The following is a 17,368-nucleotide window of genomic DNA, read 5'->3' as shown; positions in this document are numbered from 1 at the left end:
CCCCCAACCGTGAACCTTAGGAACCCGCAGTATTTCTTTGTTTCCTTCTCAATGACTTGTAGACCCTCAAAACGTGTTGGCTGGTCCTGGCCAGTTTGGCTCGGTGGATAGAGTGTCGGCCTGCGGACTGAAGGGTCCCGGGTTCGATACCGGTCAAGGGCACATGCCAGGGTTGCAGGCTCGATCCCCAGTGAGGGGTGTGCAAGAGGTAGCCGATCAGTGATTCTCTCTCATCATTGATGTTTCTCTCTCTCTCTCCCTCTTCCTTCCTCTCTGAAATCAATGAAATCAATTAAAAAAATTAAAAACAAAACAGGTTGGCTGAACAAATGTGAAATGGATTTGTGAAACACATAGCTGACTCAGTACTTACACAAAAAGATCCTGTCCTTCCCTCAGTTTCCCCAAATTCTTCCAGGCCCCTGATTCCGCCTCAGGTACTGCATTCCTCCATGCACACATTCACGAACTATGGAATGACTGCCCGTGCGAGGTTGTGTGTTAGGTGCAGGTGACACACCAGGGTCCTGGCCTTCATGAAGCTGCTAGGATTTTTTAAAAAAAAAATAAACTGGTTGCTCTGGCTGGTTTGGCTCAGTGGATAGAGCGTCAGCCTGGGGACTGAAGGGTCCCAGGTTCGATTCCGGTCAAGGGCACATGCCTGGGTTGCGGGCTCGATCCCCAGTGGGGGGTGTGCAGGAGGCAGCCGATCCATGATTCTCTCTCATCATTGATGTTTCTCTCTCCCCCTCTCCCTTCCCCTCTGAAATCAAGAAAATACATTTTTTTTTAAATGAACTGGTTGAACTTGAGGGGTCCTTTCGAGCCCTTTGACTCCTGCTTTCTCATCACCGCCCTTCGAAAGCTGAGGCGTGAGACCAATCCGATTTCCTAAGTCTGTTCCGGACGGTGGAGGGCGGTGGGAAAAGCAAGGGTTCCGGGTCAGGCCCAGCTTCAGCGTCCAGCTCCGGGCTCCTGGTCAAGTCATTTCCCGGCCGAGCCTCGTCTTTAAACTTGGGATTACCACCCCCTTGGGGTTTTTGTCAGACTTAAAGAGACACTATATAACGTGCTTATACAGTGTCGGCCATGTGGTAGACACCTGGTAAACATTTATTTATTATTATTTTTAAAAATATATAAATTTTATTGATTTTTTTTACAGAGAGGAAGGGAGAGGGATAGAGAGTTAGAAACATCGATGAGAGAGAAACAATGATCAGCTGTCTCCTGCACACCTCCTACGGGGGATGTGCCCGCAACCAAGGTACATGCCCTTGATCGGAATTAAACCTGGGACCCCTGAGTCTGCAGGCTGACGCTCTATCCACTGAGCCAAACCGGTCAGGGCATATTATTATTATTTTTAATAATTCTTTATTGTTGAAAGTATTACATATGTCCCCTTTTCCCCCCATTGGCCCCCCTCTAGCCTGCCCCCACCCCAGGCCCTCACCGCTCCATTGTCTGTATCCATGGGCCATGCATATATGCATACAAGGTCCTTGGTTTACCCCCCCCCAACCCCCCACCCTTCCCCGCCTTCCCTCCGAGATCCTGCACTCTGATCCACGCTTCCATGTCCCTGGGTCACTCCGTCCGACATCTGATAAACATTTAGTCCTCTCTTTCCCTCGCCTTCACAGTATATAAGCTTTTTTTTTTCTTTTCTTTTTTATATATATATTTTATTGATTTTTTTACAGAGAGGAAGGGAGAGGGATAGAGAGTTAGAAACATTGATGAGAGAGAAACACCATTCAGCTGCCTCCTGCACACCCACTACTGGGGATGTGCCCGCAACCAAGGCACATGCCCTTGACCGGAATCAAACCTGGGACCCTTCAGTCCCCAGGCCGACGCTCTATCCACTGAGCCACACCGGTCAGGGCATATAAGCTTTTTCTTGTGAGACAGACACGAAGGCTCTAGTAGCTGCTGTAGCGACAACATTGCCGGCCTGGTCCTGGCGGCGATCAGTGCATTTCACCGGGGATTGGCATCCTTCACCTTCTCCAGGTTGACCAGCGCTCCGACCCACCGGAGACACGTGATTGTGTGTGACAGCTGAACATGCTGCTTTTTCTTGGCGTGTTTTGTGTATTTTCATTCGAGCCACCTGCCTTCTTCCCTCCAAACGTCCCGGGAAACTGGGCCGACCGGCCTGTGCCTTCCCTGAGCTCCCAGGTGGCTGTGCTGTGGGCAGGGACGTGGGCCAACGTCTTTCCCAGCCCGGTTCACCCCGGCACACGAGGTCCTTTCCACGCCACGTCCTTTCTCTTCCTGTCCCACGGGCCTGATTAACCGTCCAGACGTTTCTCTCTGAACAGGACCTGCTGCAGCTACAGTACGAAGGCGTGGCCGTCATGAAGTTATTCGACAGAGCTAAAGTGAACGTCAACCTCCTGATCTTCCTCCTCAACAAGAAGTTCTACGGGAAGTAACGGACCCGCTGCTGCCAGCCCGGAAGGGGGGCGGAGAGAAGCCCTTCGCGGCCCTTCCTCACCGCTGGCAGCCCAGGGCCAGCCCGCAGCGCGCCTCCGCTGGGTGCACGCCCAGGGCCGCCCCCTGCCTCCCGCTCTGGCTGGACACGGGCGGCCCCGGTTGTCATCGTGAGGTTTCAGGTTTAGTCTGACCCTTCTCGTTCCTTCATTTTCTTCTGCCGCTTACGAAAGATCGGGAACTTTGCTTAAAACCTCTTGGTGTGGTTTCGGCCTTAGAGGCTGCATGCCTATACGATAAGCTTCGGTGTTTGTCTTGTTCAGCAATATTAATGGTGGGATTTGAAATCTTGTGATTTAAAGGGAACGCTTAATAGCATCACAGACATACACACACATAGAAGACACACAGTGAAAATGTCAAGTTATGTATCCTATTAGGTTGTCCTTTAAAAAGTGAAGTTCCTTTATATTTTTTGTCCCGTCAGTAAAATTGAAGGATACAGGAGGTTGTTGGTCTTCCTCCATTCTGTTTCTCATTATGGGTGGAAATAATTAATAGGAGTCCCTGTCTGTGTTCAAAGCAAGCTTTTCCAGAAAGGCGAGATAAAGAAAAAGAAAAGAAAGGGGAGATTAAAAAAAAAAAGAAAAGAAAAAGGAGATCATGCTTTTAAGTCTCGCCATTAAAATAAAATTTGACGGTTCTGTTAGTGTAACTCTCTTGCTGTGGATGGGAGAGTCCCACTGAGAAAGTGCAGCTATTTAGGTAAATTTAGGGTGTTCTGAGGCGTCCCTCCTGGGTGAGGCGCCTGCTCGCTTGTTGCAGAAATTGACGAGATTCGGGACGACCTTCCCCTCCTGCCTATCACAGAAGAAAGGGTTAGCCCGGTATAGGATGTAATTTTTTCCAGACCGTTTTATATCTTAAGAGTGCTTATTAAAGTGTAGATTTATTTCTTAAAATGTGGGTGACAGGAATTTTAAAGTTTTATATAATGCTTTAAAGTCTTTAGAATACTAGACAGAAAGGTGTTTGTTTTTTAATTGGCTTATTTGTATATCTGAAATCTTCAAACTTTCTTATAGCTAAAACACTAGGATTTTTTTACCTGCAGGGTCGCAGAGAGATAATCCTGTTTTAAATAGATTGAAGAAAAAAAAATTATACCAAGCCAGCCAGCGATGTCACACTTGATATTCAAATCTACTTTTTTCCCATTTCTTTCTCTTTTCTCTTGCTACCCACACTGCTTTTATTTTCTGAACTCTGGTTTTCTGGATTTAGTAAAAATTCAATTCTGAACATTGAATTTTTAGGAAGTTTTTATTAGATAAAAAGCTATCTACTTTTTAAAGAAAATTTGTTTATCCAGGAAAGTATATTGAATCATGCTACTGAGCCTCCATTTTCTCTGATGTTTTGGTTCAGTATTCTTTTATCATGACATAAACCGTAATAAAATAAACTAACCTTTAAAAATTTAACCAATGTATATTTAAAAACCAATAAACTGTTTTGTTAATAACGATTTATGTGATGTGTCCCTGTTGCAGATGTTAAGTATCGGAGCCGTGTTTTTTTGTCATTGACTATTTACGGGGTCAGGTCCATGCCAGCACATGTAAACTGCATGAGTCTTTACACCCTCCAGGCAGCCCCCAGGCAGGCGGGGAGGGACCGTGGGAAGTGCCATTGTAGGAGAGTCCGCCACCTTGACCTTGTTTGTGTTGTATTTTGCAAGATAATTGCTTATTCAAGATCGTCCTCGGTTTAAAAGAAGATGCTATTCAACAAGTAGTAGCATCGCCTCAAAAACTGGGACCAACTGAAGTGTCCGCCCGTTTACCTCCAAAGAGGATGCTCCTCCCAAACGCTTGTCGGGCCCGGAGGCCACATCCATGACAGACACGGAGACGCGGAGCCAGCTTTGCGACTCCTCAAATATTGCACGGCTTTGCAGTTATGTGTAAGGATTCTATTCCCTGGACGCGGCTTTCGATGCGAGATTGCACAAAAGGCACCCCAGGCATTTTGATGGGAGCTATATATAGAGTTAGGGTTTTAGTCGCATTAAAAAGGCCTGGACAAACCCAATGACATGAAGCCCTGCAGCTCTGATTACGTTTCTCTGTTAGCTCCACGGTCTCTTCTGTCAGGTCTCTCTCCTCCTCTGACCTTCTCTTCCACCAGCCATCATGACATTTACCGGGGATTTACTCCCTCCCAGGAATTCGGACTGCCCAGCAGATCGGGGCAGTACACAATTGCCTTTGTATCTCTTTGTCTGAAATAAAAGGTCATTTGTTCATGTTTGTGTTTATTTTTCTCAGTTTCATTGTTAGCAGTTCCTGCTAAACAGAGTGTTGATTAGAGTGAGACTTAATCATGGAAAACAACCCTTTATAGTCTTTTGAAGGAGCAAACACAAGTCAGCTACCAAATCACTGAATTATCTCAGAGAGACTTTTTAAAAATATATTTTTATTGATTTCAGAGAGGAAGGGAGAAGAAGAAATAGAAACATCAATGAAGAGAGAGAATCATGGATTGGCTACCTCCTGTACGCCCCCTACTGGGGATCAAGCCCACAACCTGGGCATGTGCCCTTGACCAGAATCGAACCCGGGACCCTTCAGTTCACAGGCTGACACTCTATCCACTGAGCCAAACCTGCTAGGGCTCAAAAGAGATTTTTAACATGTGAGTAGCCTTCTTTAAAGTAATATGCTTAAAGTAGCCTCAACATAAAAAGAAATAGGGGGCAGGGAAAATAAACATTACTAAGTTCTGATTGAATAGTGGCTGAAAATTTAAAATTGCAGCTGCATTTAATGTAAGTGACAATCCTATATAATAAAAGGGTAATATGCAAATCGACTAAATGGCGCAATGACCGGTCGCTATGACAGGCGCTGACCACCAGGGGGCAGACGCTCAACACAGGAGCTGCCCCTGGTGGTCAGTGCGCTCCCACAAGGGGAGCCCCACTTAGCCAGAAGCCGGGCTCACTGCTGGACAATGCAGCAAAGGTGGCGGGAGCCTCTCCCACCAGCGCTAAGGGTCTCCCACTGATGGCTTAGGCCCGCTCCCCGCTTCTGGACTGTGAGAGGGCGCAGGCCGGGCTGAGGGACACCCCCCCACCCCCGCCCAGTGCACGAATCCCATGCACCGGGCCTCTAAGATTACATAAAGGGAAATGGAATAATTCTAAATGAAACATAAGTGAAAACTTGGGGGTGATGGTCTGTGTGAATGGCTGGTGATGACCCCACCCCCCTCTGAGGAAGAGCGAGGTGCTGAGAACGTGGGTTTCCCTGGCCACGGGCCCTGGAGGGAGTTCCTCTCGGAGCCTCAGTCTCCTGCTTTGGAAACGGGGATGATGCTCCCTGGTGGGTGTGTTCCCGGAACCTGGAACAGACTCCGGTAACTGCCTGTGCTCTGCACTGTCCTGCAAAGAAGTCAGTGGCGTCAGAAAGGTGCTTGCCAAGGCATCCCGATGTTGGATGTGGAAGCCAGAAGAAAGGGGAAATAGGAGGGGGAGGGAAGATGGAGCCTGGAGGGATGAGTAGGCGGGGAATGCTGAGGGGTCCCCTGCTCCTGGGGGGGCAGCCACAGCAGCACTACTCACACATCGAAGCCCAGAAAGAATTTGGGAAAACTATACTTCTACCCTTTAACTTTCCCCTTCCTCCTTCCTTCCTTCCTCCCTTCCTTCCTTCCTTCCTTCCTTCCTTCCTTCCTTCCTTCCTTCCTTCCTTCCTTCCTTCCTTTATCTATCTATTTATTTTTATATTTTATTGACTTTTTACAGAGAGGAAGGGAGAGGGATAGAGAGCTAGAAACATTGATGAGAGAGAAACATCGATCAGCTGCCTCCTGCACACCCCACACTGGGGATGTGCCCGCAACCAAGGTACATGCCCTTGACCAGAATCGAACCTGGGACCCTTGAGTCTGCAGGCCGACGCTCTATCCACTGAGCCAAACCAGTTAGGGCTTTATTTATTTTTAATATATATTTTTATTGATGTCAGAGAGGAAAGGAGAGGGAGAGAGAGAGAAACATCAATGATGACAGAGAATCATGGATCGGCTGCCTCCTGCACATCCCACACTGAGGATCGAGCCTGCAACCCCGGGCATATGCCTTGACCCGGAATCAAGCCGTGACCTCCTGGTTCCTAGGTCAATGCTCAACCATTGAGCCATGCCAGCCGGGCTCCACATTTAACTTTAACATCTAATTTTTTTTAATGTTTAAACTGTAAAGTGTGTACTTGCCAACATGCTATGAATTTCAAGATAAAAATGACCTCCCTTTTGAAGGACTCCCATGTAACCACCATCCATTTGTAAAGGTATGTGCGCAGAGATCTTTGTCAGGTGAAAACTACATCTTTCTTTTTTTCTTCAAACTCATGTTTCTAACCCACTTCTCTCAGATTTTTATCTTAATGTAATATTTTAAGCATAAGTCTTATTTTTGGTTATCCTGTCACAATTATCTGTAACAAAATTGTTTTATTTCCTCTAACTATAAGGCTGTTTGACTCAATCCAGAAAACTATTTTGCATCGTAAGTATTGTTAGTGTGTATTTGATCAAAGCCACATAATATATTGTCTTGATGAAGAATTCTAAATGCAAGATTTGAAATGTATTTCTTAATGAGGGAAATGAAGGTTTAATAATCATTACTACTTGCTAGAATGAGATGGGGCTCATAACCCATTTTCTTCCTATTTTTCATTTTTGTAAATGTAAGCTGAGAAACTTTGCTGTCCTAGCAAGCATATGGAAATGGGGAGTGTTTTGTTATAGCAAAGTCACCCATTTTTTACTATGAATTATACTTGTAACCTTTTGACTTACAGGCAACTTGTTCAACCCAATATGCTAAAGATGCTTTGGGAAAATAGAACTATCTCAATGCTCCTTTTGCTCTACAATATTTATTTTTTATTATGAAGCACTTCTAACATATAGTTAATAGTACAAGTAACTCCTGTGTGTTCACTACCCTGTCTCAACAGATATGGACACATGCTGAACTTTCTCTCTACCACCCCACACACACCGTGGGTTATTTTGACAAATCCCAGATATAGTATTTCAACCATTAATACTTAAGTAGCCCTAGCCTGTTTGGCTCAGTGGATAGAGTGTTGGCCTGTGGACTGAAGGGTCCCAGGTTCGATTCCGGTCAAGGGCACGTACCTCGGTTGCAAGCTCCTCCCCAGCCCAGGCCCTGATCAGGGCGTGTGCAGGAGGCAACCAATCGATGTGTTTCTCTCACATTGATGTTTCCCTCTGTCTTTCCCTCTCTCTTCCACTCTCTCTAGAAATCAATGGGAAAATATTCTCAGGTGAGGATTAAAAAAAAAAAAAAAAGACAGGTTGTGCTAGATATCTTCTATTCGTCCCTCCAGGTCCCCTCTGTGCCCTGGGAAGATGGCCACCTGGGCTGTACCACTGTGTCCCTCCAGCTTCTGGTTGGTTTGGTCAAGGAGGTGAGGTAGGATTTATTCCTCCAAGTCACTGAATTGGGAATCTCTCCCCAACCAGCCACCCTCCCCTGTGCCAGTAAGCAGTCCCTCCAGGCTCTGCCTCCTAGCGATCCCTGCTCTACCGAACCCCAGGGGTACTGCATTCTCTCCCAAGCCCTGCCCGGTCTCCTTATTAAGCTTTCCTCACATTACCATCTGCTTCCTGCTGAGACCCTGCCTCACAGGGAGACCAATTAAGGTCTCAACTAGTGAGAGTTTGGTGACCTGAATGGGAGAGTGGCTGTTAGGATGGAAAGGGAGGGTGGTGGATGCCGGAGATATTACTGGGAAGTAAGGTTGATTTACTGGGTGTTGGGGGAACTGTGGATCTCATTGGAACACCCGGCCAGCAAACGCTCCTTGGAAGGATTCTGTGACCAGAACGTTTGGGAAGTGCTGTATGCCACCATTCTATTTTTGAGTCTCGACACACATTAGCATGTTAAAACGCTTTGCTAAGCCCTAGCTGGTTTGGCTCAGTGGATAGAGCGTAGGCCTGCAGACTGAGAGGTCCCGTGTTTGATTCCAATCAAGGGCACATGCCCGGGTTGCGGGCTCCTCTCTAGTCCAGGCCCTGGTCAGGGCTCGTGCAGGAGGCAACCAATCGATGTGTTTCTCTCACATCGATATTTCTATCTGTCTTTCCCTCTCTTCCACTCTCTCTAAAAATCAATGGAAAAATATCCTCAGGTGAGGATTAAAAAAAAAAAAAGCTTCGCAAAGTCCCACAGTGGAGAAATCTGCTGGACTCTGTGTTCCCTGTCTTTCCCCAAATGTATGACTGAAATCCCAACCCCCTTTGCAGGAAGCTCCTGTTAGCGTTTGTGAAGCTCATGTTCCATGAAACACACTCCAAAATGCTGGAGAAAGAGGCTAGACTAGATCCTGACTTCAAACTTTTTTTTAAAAATTATTTTAAAAATATATTTTATTGATTTTTTTACAGAGAGGAAGGGAGAGGGATAGAGTTTTAGAAACATCGAGGAGAAAGAAACATCGATCAGCTGCCTCCTGCACACCTCCTTCTGGGGATGTGCCCGCAACCAAGGTACATGCCCCTGACCGGAATCGAACCTGGGACCCTTGAGTCCGCAGGCCGACGCTCTGTCCACTGAGCCAAACCAGTTAGGGCTGACTTCAAACTTTTAATAACTAGTTAGTATGACTTAGAAAACCCTTCCCCACCCCCCAAATTGCAGACATTCTCTATTTAGCCTCTAGTTGTAGGAAATAATCTTCTTATGAATATGTAAGACAGCGCACTTGATAAAAATTGTACTTGCTCAGAGCCCCTGGCCTTTGTCTCGGGGGAAACACATTCCCAATTCTTGTAGGTACAGAGGCACAGAGATCTGGAGGTCGGTGTTGAAAAGGAACATAGAAAAGATGATGAGATATGAATTCAAGGGTAACGCCTCTCATGAACAGCCCACTCTGAGAGAACCAGCTTCCAAAAATAAAGAGAACCTGGCCAGGTAGCTCAGTTGTTTGGAGTGTTGTCCTAAATCGCCAAAATAGCAGGTTCCATCCCTGGTCAGGGCACATGCAAGAATCAACCAATGCACGCTTCAATACATCGATGGCACAGCAGGTCAATGTTTCTCTCTCCTCCCCCCCTCTCTCTCTCAAAATCAATACATAAAAGTTTAAATAACAAATAAAGAGAACCAGTGCTCAAACATTCCTTCCCACTAAAAAACAAAGATTGCTTGGAGAACTGGCTGATTCTGGAGCTGGGTAGAAAAGTGTGTGATGAGCCCAGATCATCTTGTGCCCAGAAAGAAAAGAAAATATATAAAAAGTGGATGGAGCCCTGGCTGGTTTGGCTCAGTGGATAGAGCGTTGGCCTGTGGACTAAAGGGTCCCAGGTTAGATTCCAGCCAAGGGCATGTACCTGGGTTGTAGGCTTGATCCCCAGTAGGGGGCGTGCAGGAAGCAGCCGATCAATGATTCTCTCTTATCATTGATGTTTCTATCTCTCTCTCTCCCTCTCTCTTCCTCTCTAAAATCAATAAAAATATTTAAAAAAATAAAATAAAATGTGGATGGAGACATGTTAAAAGGACACAAAGCCAAGATCTGGAAACAGCCCAAGCGTCCATCAGTAGATGAGTGGCTAAAAAAACTGTTGGAACATTTACATAATGGAATAAAAGAAGAAAAGTTTGCTGAAACTGGTTTGGCTCAGTGGATAGAGCGTTGGCCTGCGGACTCAAGGGTCCCGGGTTCGATTCCGGTCAAGGGCATGTGCCTTGGTTGCAGGCACATCCCCAGTAGGGAGTGTGCAGGAGGCAGCTGATCGATGTTTCTCTCTCATCGATGTTTCTGGCTCTCTGTCCCTCTCTCTTCCTCTCTGTAAAAAAACCAATAAAATATATTAAAAAAAATAATAAAAAGAAGAAAAGTTTATCCTTTGTGACAGTGTAGATGGCCAGTCAGAGAAAGACAAGTACCATATGATTTCACTCATATGTGGAATTTTAAAAATATATTTATTGATTTCAGAGAGGAAGGGAGAGGGAGAGGGAGAGAGAGAGAGAAACATCAATGATGAATTTTGTTCTCTAAAAATGAACCCAGACAATATAACAGGAAATCAGAAAATAAAATATTAAAAACACGATAAACAGAACAAAATGAAACAGAAGAAATCAATTACAATTTTTAAAAACTAAACTCCAGCTAATAGAGATATGTTGTCACATTAAAAAGTCTAAAAAAATCCAGCTAGGTGCTGTATATGAGACACATGAAAAACATAATGAATTACTGCACAGTAGTTAAAACAGATGAATCTCAAAAAAAAAAAGAAAGAAAAAAAAAAAAAAGAAAGAAAGAAAATGAAAAAAGCTGGCCCCTCAGGTGTGGCTCAGAGGTTGAGTGTTGACCTATGAACCAGGAGGTCAAGGTTGGATTCCTGGTCAGGGCACATGCCTGGGTTGTGGGCTCCATCCCCAGTAGGGGGCGTGCAGGAGGCAGCTGATCAAGGATTCTCTGTCATCATTGATGCGTCTATCTCTCTCTCCCTTCCTCTCTGAAATCAATAAAAAAAAATTTAAAAAGCTGCAATAGGTTATTCAGCACGTCATTTTTGTAAGATTTAACAACAAAAATTGGCATTCCATACGCAGTGGGTAGGCCCAGCCATCAGATGTACGAAAAGTACAAACACATGAAGAGAAATGGACTGAAATGCACTAACTTGAGCACAGTGACTATCTCTAGGGAGGACGGAGAGTGATGAAGGGTGGGGCGTTAGTTGTTCTAATTTTGTATGTCTTTACCAAATACCAAGTAAGTGAAGCAAAATGTTTTGATAGGTTTCATCTTGATGGTGGAGGGCGTGGGTTGTGCATATTTTCTGCACTCGGTCGGCATGCCTCTGCTATTTCCCCATGTGTAAAACAGACACACTCTCAGAGCTGCCCAAGACATCAGCATTATGCACATCAGCATCTACACTGAGCAGCTTCTGAAATACTTAAAAATTCTGGAGGCCGACAGGCGGGTTCTCCAAGGTGAGGATGACAGTCAGCTGGAAGCCAGTGTTTGCAGAGGCCACAGGGAGACTCGGAAAGAACCAGAGAAAGGAGCCTGCGCTGAGGAGGGAAGAGGTTTGCACCAGGGCGGGAGATGGTGTCGCAAGTCCGTGCAAACCAGGAGATGGTTTTTAAAAAAGATCCGGATGAAGCAACTTTGACTTGGGTGGGCCTGAGCAGACGGTCAGCGACACGAATCGCAGGAGGGAGCGAGCTGGGAGCCAGAGGGCCGCAGTGTGGGACCTAAAGGAGAGAATTGCTCCAGCTACAGTCACGCCAGGAAGTAAACCATCCTACTTTTGGGGAGAAGGGTGTTACAAGTGTTCTAAAATTGTAACGTAAATACAGAAGCCAGGCTGTCCCCAAATGGCAGCGTTTCCGGTGAAACAGGAGGCTAGCTTCTCCCGCACACACGGGGTCCGTTGGCTTGGCTGATGGGGGGTGTCCTCGGGGTCCACGCGCAGCGCGGTGCGGAGCCTGGAGAAGCCTGGGTTCCGCTCAGGGCCGGTGGGCGTTGCCTGGCGCCTAGGGGCGGGGCCTAGCGGGAGACACGGGGCGGGGCCTGGCAGCGTGGGGCGGGGCCTAGCGGGAGACACGGGGCGGGGCCTGGCGGCGTGGGCGGGGCCTGGGCGGGGCCAGCGCGCAGGGGCAGACCTCGCGCGCTCCCGGCCGCTCGCTGGCTCTGGGGCCGCGGCGGCTCCTCAGCGGGGTCGCGCCGGAGGAAGGCCCTCGGGCGGCGGCGGCGGCTTGGACGGCCTGCGGACGGACGCGCGGACCGACGGGTGGGCCGAGCCGCAGGCCCCGCGCCCGCCGTCTCGCCTCCGCCAGCGCCGGGCCGCGCTATGGCCTCTTCGCCGGGCTCGGGCAGCGCCAACCCGCGGAAGTTCAGTGAGAAGATCGCGCTGCACACGCAGCGCCAGGCCGAGGAGACGCGGGCCTTCGAGCAGCTCATGACCGACCTCACCCTGTCGCGGGTGAGGGCCCGGGCCGGTGCGGGCGGGGGCGGTTGCGGGCCTGAGGCGGCGGGTAAGAGGCGGCGGGCCTGAGGCGGCAGCGGCGTCGGGCCGGGGCGGCGCCCGGGAGCGGGGCCGGCGGCCGCGGCCTCGGCACTTCCCCGCTTGCCGACACCGCGCGCCGTGGAGGTGGGAGGTCGCGGGGCCGGGCTTGCGGGGAGATGGGCCGGGACCGCGCGGGCGAGGCGGGCGGCCTGCAGGGGAGGGTGAGCCGGAGCCCGGGAGGAAATGCCAACTGCCCGGCGGCGCGCAGTGCGGCTCCTCGCCGCTCCGAGCGAGCGGCCGCCACCGGCGAGCCCTCCGGGGCGTCGGGGCGCGGGCCCGAGAGTCCCCCCGGCCGGGCTCCTGGGGTCTGGGGACCGCCTTCCCACTTGCACTCCTCGGAGGTGCCTTGTGGGCCGGCCCAGTGGGTTCATCCCGGGTGCTTCACGAGGGCGGGCAAGGTGCACAGCGTGGCTGCGGACCGAGGGGGGTCCCGGAGGAGTGAGCGAGGCCCGAGCGGGAAGACACCCGGCGGGATTGAGCAACTGCGGAGGGAGGCCGGGGAGGATGGAGAGCCGGGCTGCCCGCAGGGCGCGCGCGGGACTGCGGAGGAGGCGGCTCAGGCCTGGGGGCGGGGCGGGGGGGGGATGGACCTGGTGCTGACCTTGAGGGACCCTCGGACCCTCGAGGGGATGGAGGAGGAGGGTACAGATGCTGGGGCGGGGAGGCGGCTTGCAGGCGGGCTGAGTGCAGAGTTGCAAACCGGTGGTCCAGCTCACTGAGCTGCAGACGCCTTATTTTTTATTTTTTAAATATATTTTATTGATTTTTTACAGAGAGGAAGGGAGAGGGATAGAGAGTTAGAAACATCGATGAGAGAGAAACATCCATCAGCTGCCTCCTGCACACCTCCTACTGGGGATGTGCCCGCAACCAAGGTACATGCCCTTGACCAGAATCGAACCTGGGACCCTTCAGTCCGCAGGCCGTCGCTCTATCCACTGAGCCAAACCGGTTTCTGCTAGACGCCTTATTTTTTGATCAGCACAGTGTTTGGGGAAAATTTTCTTGAATCTGTTGCCAGAATTTTTTTAATTGGGAGATCTTCGCAGAAAACCAACGTTTTTCACAGAAAATTGACTTGTGCATTTCTGTATAGAATATTTATGTATTTCTATATATAAAGTATTTCTTTTAAGTAAAGATACATATTTGATATAGTATTATATATACGTTTAAAATTGTCAGGCATTCATCCTGAATTCCCATATGACAGCTAGTGGCTGGAGCTGGGTGGCTGTCCCCCTCAAATGGAGCGTGAGTTCTCTTAATTGGCCACAGTTCACACCACTCACTGTTGTGATCCCCCACTGAGGCTAGGTGTCACTTGCCAGTTATCATTAAAAACATTTTTATTGATTTTAGAGAGAGAGAGGAAGGGAGAGGGAGAAAGAGATAGAAGCATCAATGATGAGAGAGAATCATTGATCGGCTGCCTCCTGCACACCCCACACTGGGAATCGCCTGCAACCTGGGCATGTGCCCTGACCAGGAATCGAACCGGTGACCTCTTGGTTTAATGGTCCACGCTCAACCGCTGAACCACACCGGTCGGGTGTCATTTATCATATTTTTTATAGTGCTTCCTTTTAGTGAAGTTAGGGGAAAAATATTCTTATATTTAGATTTCTATCACACTCAGAAATATATGGATAAAAGCAGGCTGAGGATTTCAAGAAATTTTTTTCTCATGCCCTGACTCCATTCTTTTATTACCTGCCTGGTGTCCACAGGCATTTACATGTGACCTTGGTTGGATTCAGGGATGAGCATGACATGACAAGCTCAGAGCACATTGAGGAGAATGGGTAGAAGTTGCGGGATTTAATGCTGGGGTCTGTGTCCTTTTGTGTTGTTTAGGTACATAAATTATGTATGTACAGGTACATGCATTCTCTATGACTGTGTACCTGGAGTTTATCCAGTTTCTCACCCAATACACGACTCCCCTTTAAAACATCCCTGAAACTATTAGTAAGATACAGACTTTTTATTTTTTTTTAATACTAGAGGCCTGGTGCACAAAATTCGTACACTGTAGGGGGGTGGTCCCTCAGCCCAGCTTGTGCCCTCTTGCAGTCTGGGAACCCTTGCTTCTTACCACCCGCTTGCTTGCTGCTCCTTAGCGTTGCCGCGGAGGTGGGAGAGGTTCCCGCCACCACCACTGCGCTCGCCAGCCCTGAGCCCGGCTTCTGGCTGAGCAGCGTTCCCCCTGTGGGAGTGCACTGACCACCAGGGGGCAGCTCTTGCATTGAGTGTCTGCCCCCTGGTGGTCATTGAGCATCATAGTGACCGGTTGTTCTGCTGGATCCGCCTTAATGGTCACTTAGGTTTTTATTATATAGATATTTTTATTGACTTCAGAGAGGAAGGGAGAGGGAGAGTAAGACAGAAACATCAATGTGAGAGAGAATCATTGATCGGCTGCCTCCTGCACACCTCACACTGGGAATCGAGCCCGCAACCCAGGCATGTGCCCTTGACCGGAATTGAACCTGGGACCCTTCAGTCCGTAGGCCGAAACTCTATCCACTGAGCCAAACCATCTAGGGCCAGACTTTTTGAAAAACATATTTTATCGATTTTTTTACAGAGAGGAAGGGAGAGGGATGGAGAGTTAGAAACATCGATGAGAGAGAAACATCGATCAGCTGCCTCCTGCACACCTCCTACTGGGGATGTGCCCGCAACCAAGATACATGCCCCTGACCGGAATCGAACCCGGGACCCTTGAGTCCGCAGGCCGACGCTTCATCCACTGAGCCAAACCGGTTAGGCCAGGGCCAGACTTTTTTTAAAGGCAAAATTTTTCACAGATCCTCAGTGTTCACTTAAATGAGTTTGATGATGTCACTCAAAAATGTTCAAACATAAACCTGTATGTAATGTTCTTTGCTTATAGCTGTGATACAACCAGAGACAGGATTGGGGACTTGATCCTAAGGACAATGGAGAGTCATTGAAGGGGTTGAACCAGGGGAGCTTTGCATTTTCAAAGAATGCCTCCAGCTCCAGAATGGTGGATAGAACTGAGGAGCAGGTGGCAGAGAAACTGGAGGTTGTAATACTCTTCTGGGAGGTGTGGTAGCAACAGGGAGGCAGAGCGGTGAACAGATTGGTACTTAGGAGGTTGAAAGGACACCCTTAGTGAGTTTACGAGGGGGATGAGGGAGGGGGAGGACTCACGGTTGAGCCCCAGCTTTCAGACTTGAGCCATTTCAGGGTCTCCTCCATTGAGAGGGGGAGCACTGGGCAGGAGCAAGGTGGGAGCAGACTCCTCAGTTTGATGCCCGGCCAGCAAGGCTGGGTGGTTGAACATTGACCCATGAACCAGAAGGTCAAGGTTCGATCCCCAGTCAGGGCACATGCCTGCGTTGCGGGCTCAGTCCCTGGTGGGGGGCGTGCAGGAGGCAGCCGATCAGTGATTCTCTCTCATAATTGATGCTTCTCTCCCTTCCTCTCTCTCCCTCCCTCCCTCCCTCCCTCCCTCCCTCCCTCCCTCCCTCCCTCCCTCCCCCCTCCCTCTCCCTCCGTCCCTCCCCCTCCCTCCCTCTCCCTCCCTCCCTCCTTCCTTCTCCCTCCCTCCCTCCCTCTCTGAAATCAATACAAATATATTTAAAAAAGAGAGAGAGAGAGAGACTGAGTTTGAGGTGCCTGTGGGGCATGTGCGTAGTGATGGTCCAGCTAAGTGGTCCTGGAGCTCAGGAGGGAAGTCCTGGCTGGTGATATAAACGTGGAAATCTTTGTAGCTTCAGCTGCCAGGGAAGAATTTCTAAGATAGATCTTTCAAATTGGTGTCCTAAATTCTAATTTGGCCCTCTGACATGTTTTTAATTTGGTTGGGGTGCCCAAATGTGTGTGTGTTTTTCCCCCCAAAATTAGGGCCAACAATGAATATTGAAATTTTACATTAAAATATGGACTCTGGCCTGGCCAAGGTGGCTCAGTGATTGAGTGTCTACCTATAAACCAGGAGGTCTCGGTTCAATTCCTGGTCAGGGCACATGCCTAGGTTTTGGGCTCAGTCCCTGGTGGGGGGACGTGTAGGAGGCAGCGGATCAGTGATGCTCTCTCATCATTGGTGTTTCTCTCTCTCCCTCTCCCTTACTCTTTGAAATCAATAAAAATTAAATAAACAAACGAAGCAGCATGCAAAAAAATATATATGGACTTTGGCCTCTTGAAAAATGAGATTTATCTAACAACACTCATCCTACATTTCTTCAGGCAGCAGTTACCTGGAGCTGAATAGTGGCTGCCACTATTAGATAGGACATGCATATGTTCTTCACTTTGCCACAGTCCCCACCCCTCCCTATGGCGTTCCTCACAGGGATTCTAGCCCACTTTGCTTAGTTATCTTTCATGCTTGGCACCTATAGGCATTTGAGTTCATGAACCCTGCTTTAGAGGGAGATGCACAGAGGGCCTAGGAGAAGCCCAAGGAGCTCCCGAGTTCAAAGGGGAGGGAGAGGAGGATGAGGAAGAGGCGCCAGCAAAGAAGACTGAAGAGCCACTAGACAGAAAAGCAAGGAGGGTGACTGCTAAGAGGAGGGAATGTCAACAAGCCCAGCCCAGGGCTGCTGACTTGATCTAACATGATAAGGACATGTCCTTTGGTCTACTAGTCACGTAGAGGTCATTGGTAACCTTGGTGAGAGCCACTACATTGGCCGGGAGGGAGGTTGTAAGGCAGTGAGGAATGAATGGGAGAAAAATGGAGACAGGCTTGGGAACTTGTTCAAGAAGTTCAGCTTTGAAGGACAACTTGTAGTATTGAGAAACC

General features: G+C 48.8%; 2 protein-coding genes across 3 annotated transcripts in view; both read left to right on the top strand.

Moving 5' to 3' along the window:
- IQGAP1 (IQ motif containing GTPase activating protein 1) overlaps positions 1–3,968 on the top strand; it is a 109,615-nt gene extending 105,647 nt beyond the window's left edge. The window contains exon 38 of the mRNA XM_079764044.1: positions 2,331–3,968. Coding sequence (XP_079620170.1) covers positions 2,331–2,444 — 114 coding nt within the window. The 3' untranslated portion in view covers positions 2,445–3,968. The remainder of the gene's footprint in view (positions 1–2,330) is intronic.
- An 8,196-nt stretch (positions 3,969–12,164) lies between these two features.
- CRTC3 (CREB regulated transcription coactivator 3) overlaps positions 12,165–17,368 on the top strand; it is a 99,876-nt gene continuing 94,672 nt past the window's right edge. For both annotated transcript variants that reach the window (XR_013813145.1, XM_079764093.1), the window contains exon 1: positions 12,165–12,501. Coding sequence is in view for 1 of the 2 variants with exons in the window: in XM_079764093.1 (XP_079620219.1) it covers positions 12,370–12,501 (132 nt within the window). In the remaining variant the exon portion in view is untranslated. The remainder of the gene's footprint in view (positions 12,502–17,368) is intronic.

Source organism: Cnephaeus nilssonii (genome assembly GCF_951640355.1).
Source record: "Cnephaeus nilssonii genome assembly, chromosome: 24".
Classification (NCBI taxonomy): domain Eukaryota; kingdom Metazoa; phylum Chordata; class Mammalia; order Chiroptera; family Vespertilionidae; genus Cnephaeus; species Cnephaeus nilssonii.
The sequence above is the reverse complement of the archived record's forward strand: the minus strand, read 5'-3'. Positions and strand labels throughout refer to the sequence as shown.